A 14,077-nucleotide genomic window follows, 5' to 3' on the forward strand; every position below is an offset into this window, starting at 1 on the left:
CCAAAAGCATTAAATGGGAAAGAGAGGAGGGCCTAATCTCTCTCCACCACCCCCACCCGACTCTATACCCAGTGGTTAGGGTGCCTACCCCGCCTTGGAATTTCCAGTGACTTTTCCTTCCCCTATTAGATGGTAACTTCTGAGAGGGTCAAAACCCCTTGAACGCAAATTTGGGCCTGCATGGGGCCCTGCCTTACCCATAGCTGGCCCTTAATTAATGTTCCCTGAATGGAAGAGGCTGGAGTTGCTTGGAACGAGGAAGAAGAATAAGAAAACGACTATAGCAGAAGCTATAATAAAAATTTTCATAGATTTAACTACGTAAATATTAAAAACCAGTGTGTCCCCAAACCCAATAAACAATAGTCATTGTGTGGCACATATGCCATCTCCTGCCCCCTCCCCTCACTTCTATGGTAGCCACCTCTGAAAAAATTTTTTTTAAAAGCAAACTCATAGGCCAAAGAGTTAATAGCGTTATACATAAAAAATTCTTACAAATCAACAACAACAAAAACTATCATTTCAAATAAAAAGAAAAAGTAGACAAAGGACATGAAGAAAAACCACAGAGGAAAGATTTTTTTTTTTAAGTACTTTAGATACAAATATTCACTGCCCAGCTCCCCCTAGCTCATGCTGTGCTTCTCCACTGACTCAATGGGCACCATACACATTGGCATTTGATCTGACACAATTATGTCGTGTCTTTTGTCTACCTCCCCTCCATGCCAGTATACTTCTGAGTCCACTAGGAAACAGACCAGTAGACAGTCCACTGGAGGCAAGTTGAGAAGACCTAACTTTTGGCTCTGCCACTTACTAGCTATTTGACCATGGGGAAGTCCCTTCACTTCTGAGAACTACAGTTGACTCATCCATAAAAGGGGTCCCAAACTACCTGCCCTGTCTGTATCCAAGACATGTGTTGGTTCATTCACTCAAACAACTACTGAGCCGGGTCCTGCACTAAGGCCTGGGACTATAGACATGCAGGAGACCCAGTGAAATAAAATCACAGATATGAAAGTGTGGTCCAAGGGAACGTTACTGTTACACAGTATGTATCTGATAAAATTTGGGGCTGCATGATACATAATATAGGCAGGATGTCATGTATCCAGACATTTTAGACCCTGAGAGTTTGATACGACGGAGCCACGGTCCTGACTTTCCTTCTTCTAAAGCCAGTGAAAGGGAGATGAGACCTTGACCCAAAGAGGGAGGAACTGCCAGGCTGCTGTTTAGACAATGAATGTGCCCACCCTACTCCCTTCCAGAAAGCCACAGGCTCTTAAGGACAACAGAGGGTGGCCAGGACCCAATGAGGGCCACAGAGGGTGAGCGATGGGTGCCATTATGAGTTCAAATCCCCCAACTGTCCTCTGTTTCTGGACTTCTGGGACCTCCTACTGGTCAAGCCAAACTGAAGCTGCCACTCTCCTCTCCTCCCACTGCAGAAACCAGTTCTGGCATCTCAGCCCGAGGAATAACTGAAAACGTGTTGGCACCTACAGAGTCACAACCTTCAGGAGCCTCAAAGCCACTCTGGAAAACTCACACTAGGGCTGAGCTCACCCCTGGAGCTTGCTCTCTTCCCGCCCCTCCCTCTCAGAAGTGAAAAATAATAAAAATCAAAATAAAAGTAGGAAGAGTAAATTAAAATCACCCATCATCCTACCATCTAGGGATGACCACTCTGGACTTGATGCTGCATATCCTTTCAGACTCTGTCTCAGGCAAATCTTTACATATAACAGTTAAGATGCCCGCCATTGATCTCACTCTCTATGTGCCAGGCACAGTGGGAATTACAGGCATCATCTCATTTAACCCACAAACAACAACTCTAGGATGCAGGTTCTATAATTATTCCCATTTTACACAAGGAAGAAACTAAGGCCAAGGAGGTAAAATAACTGGCCCCGGAGAGTGGACTGGTGCCGGGGGAGCTGAGCCCAGAACTCAGCTCTGTACTGACACAGGAGGGGAACCTCCCACCGGCAGCATAGGTTCCCACCAGCTCCACCTGGCGACAGCCACAGTACCTGTCTGGGCTAAGGTTCTGGCCAGTGTCAAAAGCCCGTGCCACCAGGATCATGGACTGTCTGTCACCAGCTTCAGCTGCCTTCAGTAAGTAATCGAATCCTTTGGTTTTATTCTCTTCCGTCTCCTGTCAATACAAACCAAAGAGGGGGAGAGAAAAGGAAATGAGGCTTGCACTGGAGGGGCTGCCAGGCTCTCACTAATCAATCTTCTTCTCATTTCTTGAATTGTTTTGAGAGCTGTGGGCCGGGGCTGCTGCAGAAATGCTCATCGTGAAAAAGAAAAGGCCTCGTACCCTGTTGCAGTGAGCCCCTTGAGGGTTTCCTTCAGGCAGGGAGAAATGGAAGCTCAGCTCACTCCTGCTCACACTCCTCTCTCTGCTCTGACTCCTCCAGAGAGCCATGTCATCTCTTGCCTCCAACAGGGCTCCTTGCTTCCATTCTTTTTAAAATTTTTAACAGCTTTATTGAGATATGATTCACATACCATATAATTAACCCATTTAAAGTATACAATTTAATGGTTTTTAGTATGTTCACAGAAGGTGTAACCATCACCATAATCAATTTCCTATTTTCATCAAGCCAAAAAGAAACCAAACACCATACTCCTTAACTGTCACCTCCCAATTATCCTATCCCACCCAGCCCTAGGCAACCACTAATCTACTTTTTTTTTTTGTGAGGAAGATCAGCCCTATGCTAACATCTGCCAATCCTCTTTTTTTGCTGAGGAAGAGTGGCCCTGGGCTAACCTCCGTGCCCATCTTCCTCCACTTTATATGGGACACCGCCACAGCATGGCCTGCCAAGCGGCGTGTCGGTGCGCGCCTGGGATCCGAACCGGCGAACCCCGGGCCGCCGCAGCGGAACGCATGCACTTAACCACTTGCGGCACCGGGCTGGCCCCACTAATTTACTTTCTGTCTCTAGAGATTTCCCTATTGTGGACATTTTATATAAATGCAATCATACAATATGTGGCCTCTTGTTACTGGCTTCTTACACTTAGCAGAAAGTTTTCAAGATTTCACTCATGTCTTAGCATGTACCAGTACTTCACTATGTTTATGGCCAAATAACATTTCACTGCACAGATATACCACATTTGATTCGTCCATTCATCAGTTATTGGACATCTGGGTTTGTTTCCACTTTTTGGTTATTATGAATGCTGCTGCTATGAACATTTGTGTACAAGTTTTTGTGTGGATGTATGTTTTTATTCTCTTGGGTATATACCTAGGAGTAGAATTGCTGGGTCACACGAAACTCTATGTTTAGCCTTTTGAGGAGCTGCCCGACTATTTTTCACAGTGGCTGCACCACTGTACATTCCTACCACTGGTGTACATTCCCATCTCCTTCCACTCTGCTCCCTCAAGATCCATCCCAAGTAGCAGCCAAAGAGATGCTTTTAAAACCTAAGTCAGGTCACATTAGTCTATCAAATCTGCTCCATGGCTTCCTATCTCTCTCAGAGACAAATCCAAAGCCTTCATAACAGCCTATGAGGCCCTTCTCAACCTTCAGGCTTCAAGAAGTGTGGCAGGGACTACCAGTTGTCCCCCATATCCATTCTCTTCCACCACATTTTTGCTGGCACATGGCTGACCAGCTACAGACTACATTTCCCAGCCTGCCTTGCAGCTGGAGACTGTGTCTAAGACAAGAGGCCTAGCCAGGTATTCTTGATCACATTCCCTGTCATATTTTCCCCCCAGCACTTTAGAACAATTGTTGGCACAGGAAGTGCTCAATAAAGGTTAGTTATTTTTAACTCTGTTGGAAATATTTTCATTTGTTAATTATTATCTGTACTACATCCTTCCTCACGTAAAAAGTTTGCTGTCATGAATAAGAACCTAGGACAGTGCCCAGAGTGTAAGAGATGCTCAAAACGTGTGCTGGATGAATGTGTGTCTTAGCTGGACAACAGAAAAAGGCCCAAAGAATGGGGGCATTGGCGAAAGTGGGCGACAGGCTTTCTAGAGCACACAGTGACCTCTCTGGGCACGTGGCCATCATTTTCCTTGCTAAGCCATAAGCCTGGCTTGAACACACCTCACTTCCTTCCTGCCCTGTCCTAACCACACTGCTCTATCCAACCACACTCCTGTTAGGGGAAGCTGCCCGATCTGTCCTCGAGAGAAAGGCCTTTGGGATGCCTGCAGACAAGGAGACTAAAATTGCTCCCAAATCCCTTTACAAAGATGCCAGGGTACAGCTGGTGTAAACAGCCTTAGATCACAAGGAGCATTACCAGGGAGTCTCAGAGAAAGGGGATCTCCCCCAGTCTTGGCCCCCCACCACTCATCCGGGGCCCTGGCATTCCTTTATTCAGGCCTCAAACCCTTCTGCATGTCCTCTCTGTGCCAGGCTCTGTGGCAGATGCTGGGGGAATAGGGCCAATGCAGTGGTTCGCTAGAGCTGGCTCTACAGGCTCGTGAGAAACGACTATGAAATTTTCAGGAATGTTGCAAGCTGATTGTAAAACGCAGCCATTATTAAAAATTAAATTACGTAAACTTACAATTAAATGAAAGGTAACAAATACTCAAAGCTCATCACTTCTAATTATTTCACTATGTTTTACCATTATCTACACTCTTCAGGTTATTTGTACCTATTGCAGGGCTTCTCACCTGGACTCTACTGACATTTGGACCAGATAATTCTGTGTTATGAGGGTGTCCCGTGTATTGTAGGATGTTTGGCAGCATCCCTGGCCTCTACCCATTCGATGCCAGTTGCATTCCCAGAGTTGTGACAACCAGAAATGTCTCCAGACATTGCTAAGAAAGAGAGGGCAAAATGACTGGTTGAGAACCACTGGTCCACTGAATCTGTATGGTGGAAATACTATATAACGGTGTGTTACTGAGCATTTCTTCCCAACTCCATGTTCAGTGATGTCATGGTAGTACCTTGAAATTGGCCACGGTAGGAGCATTTACACCACAGAAAGTGGAAAATGCTACAAATCACAGTTTAATCTACTGTGTTTTCTGTCTTGATTGAAAAAAGAGATGGAGAAAATATTAATAATGCAGATTATTTTAAAAGTGCATCATGTCTGTAGCCATTACATTGTGACTAGCACAGGAAATTGAAGAAACCTTCGGTATTTAAAACTATTATCTGATTCAGCAAAGAAGTTGCTCACATCAGCGGCAAATAAGTGAAGTTCCAGCTCTGATAGATGTCTTCCTTATTTCACTTCATCTTACTCACTAAAGTAAGCGAAAGTATCAACCAATATTGATGTCAGAATTTCACCCCTCCATCAATTGCAGCCATAGATGGGCTACAGATACGAGGTCCACAAAAATTAGCAAAAGCATTCTGTGAGGATCAACTGACCATACAGAATTTACAATAAAGAGTATTTTTATTACTGTTTGTAAATTATATGCTCCACATTCTTTATATCAGTAAAATTTATAATAAACTTACATACATATATGTGCATACTTTTCTTCCCCGCCCCTGAGAGCCAACTGTTAAACATTTACCAGCACACCACTGGCCGAATGAGATACCACACTCAGTCCTGCCCTCAAGGAGCATGGAGATGGGAGTGAGAGAGCGACAAGTCACCAGCCTGTCAAAATCCCTCCCCCAACGAAGCCTGCTCCTCACCATCTAAAATGGGAAATAAAAATGGCGATGGGTTATCTCTTGCCCACATGCCAAATGATGTATTTGACTGAATCACATAAAACTGTCAATTTTCTACCATTTATGACCTACAAAAATGGCAGTTTCACAAGATGCAACTTAATGTGTACAAGGCTAGCCACTGCAGCAATATTTGTGATATCGAAAGAATGGAACCAACCCAAGTGTCCATCAACAGGGCACAGGCTAAATAAAGTATGTTGCACCCATACAATGGAAGATTATGCAACTGTCAAAAAGAATGAGGAAGCTTTCCCTATACCACTGAGGAGAAATGTCCACAGGACGCTGTCAAGTGAGAAAAGCAAGGTGCAGGTGAGTGTGTGTAGTACACTAACTTTGGAGGAAAAAATAGGGTGAAAATAAGAATCTATACTCTGTATCGGCACATGGAAACTCTGTGTACTGGGTTGAACAGTGTCCCCCCAAACTTCATGTCTACCCAGAACTTCAAAATGTGACCCGATTTGGAAATAAGAGTCTTTACAGATGTAATCAGTTAAGATGAGGTCATAGTGGAGTAGGGTGGGGTGACTACTCCAGTATGACTGGTATCTTTATAATAGAAGAAGAGACACAGAGACAGAGACATAGAGAGGAGAAGGCCATGTGAAGACAGAGACAGAGATTGGAGTGATGCATCTATAAGCCAAGGAATGCCAAAGACCGCCAGCAACCACTAGAAGCTAGAAGAGACAGGAAGGACCCTTCCCTAGAGTCTTCAGAGAAAGCTGATACCTTGATTTTAGACTTCCAGCCTCCAGACTGTGAGAGAATAAATTTCTGTGGTTTTAAGCCCCCCAGTTTGTGGTCATTTGTTATGGCAGCCCAAGGAAACTAATATACTCTGGAACTGTATAAGAAACTAATAAAAATGGTTATCTGTTATGGGGAGAATGAAAGGATGGAGGAAAAGGTGGGAGGGAGATTTTTCACTGTAAATCTTTTAATATTAAAAAAATATTTTTGTCACATGAATGTATTACGTATTAAAAAAGTGAAATAAATAAAGTACTTTGGACTGCCTGCCTTCCCACCCTCTTTCAGCCTGAGACCCCTCACTCACTGGGCCATGGCCAGGCCCACCGAGGAGGGCTGGTGCCCTGTACCCATGCTGAGCCCCACCTCACCCAGCCACTCATCCAGCCACACCCTCGTCCACGTGCTAGGGAGGATGAGGACAGATACGCTGGGACCACACGCACACCAAGCGCCTTTCAACCTCTCCCAGAAAAAGGTCACACCCCATAGGCCTTGTCAAGTCCTGTTCACCCAATCCTTTCCTCACTGTGCCCACAGACCAGGGAAAGGAACAGACTCCCTCATGGATTTCCCATCACATCCACATCCTGCTGCTTCAGACCCGGTCCTGGCCCACTCTCAGCCTCACCTCCTGCACCACCTCCTCACACCCCATGCTCTAGCTATGATCTGCCTCCTGTCCTCTGATCCATCATCTCGTCTGTCACCCCTGGGCCTGGGCACTCGATGTTCCCTCTGCCTGAACTGCTCCCCTCCCACACTCTGCCTGGCTGACTCCCATTCGGCCTTTAGATCTAACTTAGATATCACTTTATTCAGTTGTTTCACAAATGAATATTGAGTATCCACTGTGTGCCAGGCTCTGTTCTAGCCACTAGAGATACAGCTGGAACTGACAATCAGGAAGCCTGCGCTGACCCACAGAAACCCCAGTTAGCCCCCTTCTTCATCTGTTCCCACCATGCTTCTATCAAACCATGTCATAATTGCCTGGAAATGTAACTGTCACTTTCCACACATTCCCCAAGGGCAGAGACCAATTCTACCAGTTTCAATTAACTTGCAAGTGCCTGGCCCCTAAGTGATGCTCAGGAAATTTTTGTGGCATGCATAAACCACAGGATGGGGACGATGATGGACTGACTAAGCCCCCCTCTGGCTGGGAACCTGTCCACCCTCACCTTCAAAGAGACGTCAGCCAGGATGTGGTGGGGCAGCTGCGAGTATATGAGTCCCAGGCCCACGATGGCCTCCAGCTCGCCCAGGTCGGCTGCATGTTCCAGATGGAAGACGGCCGACTCACGGTCCCACTCCTCATCCTTCTCACAGAAGCGCCCACCCTCGTGGTAGCGCACCATGGCCAGATGGACCTGCCACACAGACTTCAGTGTTGGTCTGGCTGTCTGGGAGGCTGAAGCCGCACCCAAGAGCCACCCAGCCAGCCTGGGGAGGAAGAGATTAGCAGAGGAGAGGCATGAGCTGGGGGCTCCGGGTTAGTGCAGACAGGGCTCTGAAACGGGCATCACCGATACCTTCCCCAAAATGGACTTCCCAATTTTCTTGTCAAGGTCCAGAGCATTGAGTCTTTGCACTTCCAGGGCCACAGCTGAAGGCCTCGGCAGGTGGAGGCGGGAGGAGTTGACAAGATTCCACTTCTCCACACAGACCTGAGGGAAAGGACCGGGCATGGCAAAGTTTACAGGCCAGAGAAGCGAGCTGCTGGGGATGCACGCACTGTCACCAGCCGTCAGCTGCCCCTACTGCACCAGCTCGGCTGGCGAGTTGGGGGGTGGGGGGAGTGAACCCTTATGGTGTCAAGTTGCCTTGGACAAACACAGCTCCATTTCTAATCACTGAAATTCCGCCAGCCTGTAGGCGCTGAGGGAACATTATAGCAACAGGACACACAGGCTAGCAGAACGGACTGTAGCAGCCCAAAGAAGCACTTCCCCTCACTTATCAATCAGGGTTTGGTTGGGGAGGTTGGACCCTAAGCTGCTCCCTTTGCCAGCTCCCCAGACAAGGCACCAGAAGAGTCTGACTACAGACCTCACAGCAAATCCACTTTGCTTTCCTCTGTGCATCATCACAGTGCTGTGGACAACATCAACAGGGAACGGGTTTAAAAAACACATTATGTCTCCAAGCTAAAGACTTCCTGGTCCAAAGGTTCCTACAGGACAGAGCCAGGCAGCTGTGTACGTGTGTGTGTGTGTGTGTGTGTGTGTGTGTATGTATATGTATGCTAAACATCCTACAATGCACAGGGCAGCGCCCCCTAACAAAGAATGACCCAGCCCAGTATGTCAATGGTGCTGTGGTTGAACAACCCTGCTCCATGCAGGCTGAGACCTTGACCCAACTGAGAAATGCTGCATGGTAAATACATATTGCATGGTAAATAATCTGTGTTCTGGAAGGAGCGAGAGTCAAGCCTGCTGTGGTGATCAGGGAAGGGTCCTGGAGGAGGTGCCAGTGGGGCCCAGTCTGGGAGAGCAGGCAGGCTTTGAGAAGGTATGACTAGAGGGGGAGGAAGGACCTGGCAGGTGGGAGACTTGCCTCAGCAAAGGCTCAAGGTGAGAGGTTTGAAGTACGTTTCAGAGTCAGCTAGAGAAGAGCGTTCTGAGGGCTGGTCTTTCCCACACCTGCCTGATGACAATGACCACCTGAGATGCTTGTTGGACATATTAGCCCAGGGAATGCTGCTGAAGAACCCCCTTTTCTCATATGTAAAACAGGGATGAATAGTGTTAGCCTGTTTCATTGGGCGGTTGCGAGAAGCAAATTAACTAATACTACAAGGCACTTACATGGGCGCTACTTTAACATGTGAGCTGTGGCGATTGAAATTTCCCCTCCAGGAAGGAACTATTCTCGTCTTCTCTAATCCTCCCCACAGACCCCCCAGCACCCCACCCAGGAGCTCAAAAAGTGTTTGCCAAAGGGATTGGCTCCTTGGCACCATCTTTCTCTAGGAGATGTGTGAGGCACCTGGGCAGGCAGCAGAGACACGAGGTGGGAGAAACAGAAACAGAGCCCGGAAAAGATAAGCACGAAGCCACGACACGGATTCCCTGGGGCGCATTACCCGTCCGGAGCTGCCCAGGCTGTCTTCGTCCGACTCATACCTCCGGTTGCCATTTGAGTGGCCCTGAGGGAGGCAGAGAGTAGAGTGAGCAAAGAGCAGCCCTTCTTCCCAAGAACCTCCTCCTGGGAACTGCTCCAGCCCTCCCAGGAGACCCTCTTCCTAGGGGGCAGGCCTGGTCCTCCCAGGGACCCTCCTCTCAGGGAACCGGCCCGGCCCCCGCAGGGGAAGCTGGAACCCTTGTCTCCAAAGCAGTGAGAATGCTGGGTAGCAGGCAGGACCGATGTGCTGGGGCGGCCACAGCCTTCCTCTTGCTCTGTCTGTGTGCATAAATGGAACTGACTCAAAGGCACAGGATCCTGGCAGACAGGCACCAGAAAAACTGGGCCAAGTCTTTCCCCCAGCCAAAGTTTCCATCACACGTCTATTCACAGTAACAAAGCTGAGAGCAGAGGGCTCCCAGCAAGATTGGCCTTGATGCTCAGGCTCAATTTTGGCTCCTGGGAAAACCTCTAAATGACTGACGCTGCCCGAGGCCACCCTCACCAGGATGCTGCTGGGAGGATGCCTCAGGAAACTGTCCTCTGGGATTCTCCCCAGGGATTGCCAGAATCCTGTGCCTTTGAGCTGAGCCCTCCCATCTACACCAGCACCATTCTGGCCTATTACCCAGCATCCTCTCTGCTTAGCAACCAGAGGTCCCAGCGTTACCATTAGAGTTGTCTGCCATTTTCAACCTTGGGTCTAATCTCCCATACTTGTTCCCTTACTAAACTTACTGGTCCACATTTCCCTGTTTTTATCTTCTGCCCCGCATTTATCTTTATCTGAAATGATCTTATTTATTAATTTACTTGTTATGTTCTCACGACCCACTCACATTCCCCCCACCTCTCTATCCTCCCTGCCAATGAGGGGCCTCTGGGCTCATTTCCTGGGAGTTCCTTACGTGTTCCCGGGGCTCTGGGTCATCCAGCTCACCCCGCTTCTCACTGGGGTATCCGCTGTCCCCACTGTTCTCAGAGTCCTGCAGAAAGAAGATGGCCCTAGGGTCTCAGTGGTCCTCTGAGTACTTGGTGGTAGTGACATCTGGACATCCCAGCCATTTGCTTTCTCTCCTTTGTCCCATCACCTCACTTAACATTCTCTTCATCCTGCCCTTGCTGGTTGGGTGACAAGGGAGCAGGAGAAAGTAGTGGCGAAGAGCTTGGGCTCTGGAGCCAGACTGCCTAGCCTCAAATTTGAGATTTGTAACTCATCAGCTGTGACCTTGGGCAGTTGCTCACCCTCTCTGAGCTTCGATTCACCAGAACACCTACATCAAAGTGAGGATGAAATGAGTGTGGATTGTAGTAAGTGCTGTTATCAATAGTGGCTGACCCATTTCACAGGTGGAAAAACAAAGGCTGGTTTAAGGGCTATGGACAAAAATACAGCACTAGGCACAATATTTACTACAACTAAGCCCTCGGCCAAAACTGCACAGGTCACCTGGGCTTATTTTTTATTCTTCTAGATCTAAGTTCTGTTCTGAAAGGGAATCTGGTACAAATCAGAATCTCAACAACCTCAGTCATTTGTCTACTAATGCTGGGTTCTGGCCATATCTGCACATTACCTGCATCACTATCCAGCTAATACTTTCATTTTTTTCCTTCTTTATTCACTAAGAGGTATTTCAAACACACGAATAAGTACAGAGAATACTAAAATGAACTCCTGTGCACCTATCACCCAGCTTTATCAACTCTTAACATCGGACCTTCGGTACTTTAGATCTTTTATTTTTAAAAGGAATTAAAACATTACTGCTGGGGCCGGCCTCGTGGCTTAAGTGCGCGCGCTCCGCTACTGGCGGCCCGGGTTCGGATCCTGGGCGCGCACCAACGCACCGCTTCTCTGGCCATGCTGAGGCCGCGTCCCACATACAGCAAATAGAAGGATGTGCAACTATGACATACAACTATCTACTGGGGCTTTGGGGAGAAAAAGGAGCAGGACTGGCAACAGATGTTAGCTCAGGGCCGGTCTTCCTCAGCAAAAAGAGGAGGATTAGCATGGATGTTGCTCAGGGCTGATCTTCCTCACAAAAATAAATAAATAAATAAATAAATAAACATTACCGCTAAAATTTAGACCTCTTGCAGGTCCCTTTCTATCCCATTCTCTTATCCCTCCAGAAAAAACTCCTTTCATGAATTCATACTTCTCATTTATTACTTTTCTTTGGATAAGCCATTTTATTTTACTTAAATAAATATATTTTTAAAAGAAGCTTTGTATCACTAGCATAAATGTGAACCTGGATCACTCTCCTAGATAGATGGGAGCCACGCAAACACACACAGTGAATCCTTGGCCTCTGGTCTGACTAGGGATTCTTCCACCTGAGGAGCTGTGAATCCTGAAAAGGCCCACGAGAAGCCCTACGAGCTTCCCTCCCAACATTTTCCTCTGTGTGGGCTGAAAGGCTGTTCCGTTTTTTTAATATTTTAATTTTTTAAATTGAGGTAAAATTTACAGACAACAAAACTGAAGCATTCAGTGTGCTGAGTGAACGGCTGCTTTAGAAAACAGACTGCAGGCCATACCCAGAAGCTCCAGGCAGCCTGCTCCTTGCACCTCGCCCACCACACAACTTTGGGCCCCTGGTCGCCCTCTTCGGAATCACTCCCAAGCCGAGTGACAGACAGCCTCGCTCAGCCTTGCAGAGAGCTCTGCAACTTCCCAACTCTGAGACCTCGGACAAAGCCATTAACCTCTCCAAACCTCAGTTTCCTCATCTGAGAAACGGGGAATACACACCCCAAGGTGTGGAAGAGAAGGCCGCAAAGGACAGCAGTGCAGAGGGTGGGTTTGAGGCCGGATGGCCTGGGTTTGAACCCTGGCTCCATCACTGACTGACGGTGAGCAATTGGCTTCCCTTTCTGGCATCAGTTTCCTCACCTCTAAATAGGGATAATGCGAGTCCTGCCCAAGCAGTTGCTGATGCTAGGATAAGAAGCAGGTGCCTGAGGGACGGGTGGGAGGGGACTTTTCACCATGCTAATCTTTTGTACCTGTACCTTTGGAACCATGAGAATGTGTGACCTATTCTGAAATTCTAAAACTCATTCCAATTCTAGATTAAAACCTATTCTAAAAGGAACAAAAAATAATATCTATCTCATAGGTTGTTGTGAGGATTAAATGAGAGTATCTACCAAGCTCTTCTTTTTTTTTTTTTGCTGAGGAAGGTTAGCCCTGAGCTAACATCTGTGTCAATCTTCCTCTACTTTATATGTGGGTCACTGCCACAGCACGGCTGACAAGTTAGGATCCGAATCCATGCACCCGGGCTGCCAAAGTGGAACGCACTGAACTTAATCACTACACCACAGCGCCTGCCCCTCTGTCAAGCTCTTACAAAAGCGTCTGCACATAGTGACGATTCCATACCTGTCAGCTATTCTTATTTTTTTCTTCCACTCAAGAATTCTGAGAAGCAGTCAAGAGTGAACTTGAACCTTTGGAGAAATCTGAGGCTGCAGCTTAAAGTGAGCTTGTGGTCGGTGCAAGTGTGGTATTTCTGCAAAGTCTGTTTAAAAAATTCCTCTGAAGTTTTAACTTGACACAATAATGTTTGCCTGAATGCAGATACAACATCTTCAGTTTCTTACCACCAAGTCACCCAGAGGCTGCAGGAAACCTGTCCTGTTTATCCAACCCTCGGGCATCACAGCTGACTGTGCTAGAAGTCACACGTCTGAGACCCAGCATAGCTCCCTCCCCCCAAGACAGCTGTCCATACATGTGTGGCCAAACACCCCCAACGCTGAGCCCGGCAGTTACCAGAAGGTCGCACTGCTGCTTATGTGGATGCTCTCTGCTCTAACCATCTCCAGGAACTGGAATGGACCCAGCACTTCCCAGAGGAAACTGGCACCTTGGGCAGAAGGCTGAGATTCACCTGCATTCCCCTGTGCCCTCCTGGCAGTGCCCAAAGCAGCCTTTGGCTGCCCACCTCTGCATCTGAGTATTCACCCTCAGTTCTTCCTCCTCCCAGCCCTGTTCTCTCCGTCCCTCTCCACTCACCCGGTGGTTGTCCAGATGGTCGTGGTCTCGGGGTGCCATGTTATCGAGGTCGTTGAACATAGGCCAGTCTGGGCAGGGAGACAAGAGAGATAATGAGCTGGCTCCACCACTGGAATAGTTCACAAGACCAATCTACAGCCCAGAGCTGACTGCACCACCACCAAGCCTTTTCTTATTCTAAATTTGTGAAGAAAGGTGCAAAAATGGAAGAAGAATATCATCAGCACCTGGAGGGCTACAGCTCTTCCTTGAGAACTTTCTCCGAGTCTGCCACTTGCCAGCTGTGGGGCCCCAAGCAAGTAGCTTAACCTCTGTGCCTCCTCAGAGTTGTCACAATGCAAACATACTTGTGTAACATGTTTATAAGCTCATGCGCCTGGCCCACAGTCGGCCCTTAATGAGGTGCACTTATGAAGGAAGAAAAGCCATT

At 47.7% G+C, this 14,077-nt stretch overlaps 1 protein-coding gene across 3 annotated transcripts in view; it reads right to left on the reverse strand.

The window, feature by feature from the left end:
* EEF2K (eukaryotic elongation factor 2 kinase) overlaps window positions 1–14,077 on the reverse strand; it is a 61,656-nt gene that overhangs the window by 6,666 nt on the left and 40,913 nt on the right. For 2 of the 3 annotated variants that reach the window (XM_087417077.1, XM_087417076.1), the window contains 6 exons: window positions 13,648–13,715; window positions 10,523–10,600; window positions 9,577–9,639; window positions 8,021–8,155; window positions 7,670–7,858; window positions 2,049–2,173 (listed from right to left, as the gene is read on the reverse strand). In XM_087417077.1, the coding sequence (XP_087273203.1) occupies window positions 2,049–2,173; window positions 7,670–7,858; window positions 8,021–8,155; window positions 9,577–9,639; window positions 10,523–10,600; window positions 13,648–13,715 (658 nt within the window). The remainder of the gene's footprint in view (window positions 1–2,048; window positions 2,174–7,669; window positions 7,859–8,020; window positions 8,156–9,576; window positions 9,640–10,522; window positions 10,601–13,647; window positions 13,716–14,077) is intronic. The other variant, XM_087417078.1, reaches the window with a different exon arrangement.

Source organism: Ceratotherium simum, chromosome 26, assembly GCF_057802395.1.
Source record: "Ceratotherium simum simum isolate JZ-2026a chromosome 26, ASM5780239v1, whole genome shotgun sequence".
Classification (NCBI taxonomy): domain Eukaryota; kingdom Metazoa; phylum Chordata; class Mammalia; order Perissodactyla; family Rhinocerotidae; genus Ceratotherium; species Ceratotherium simum.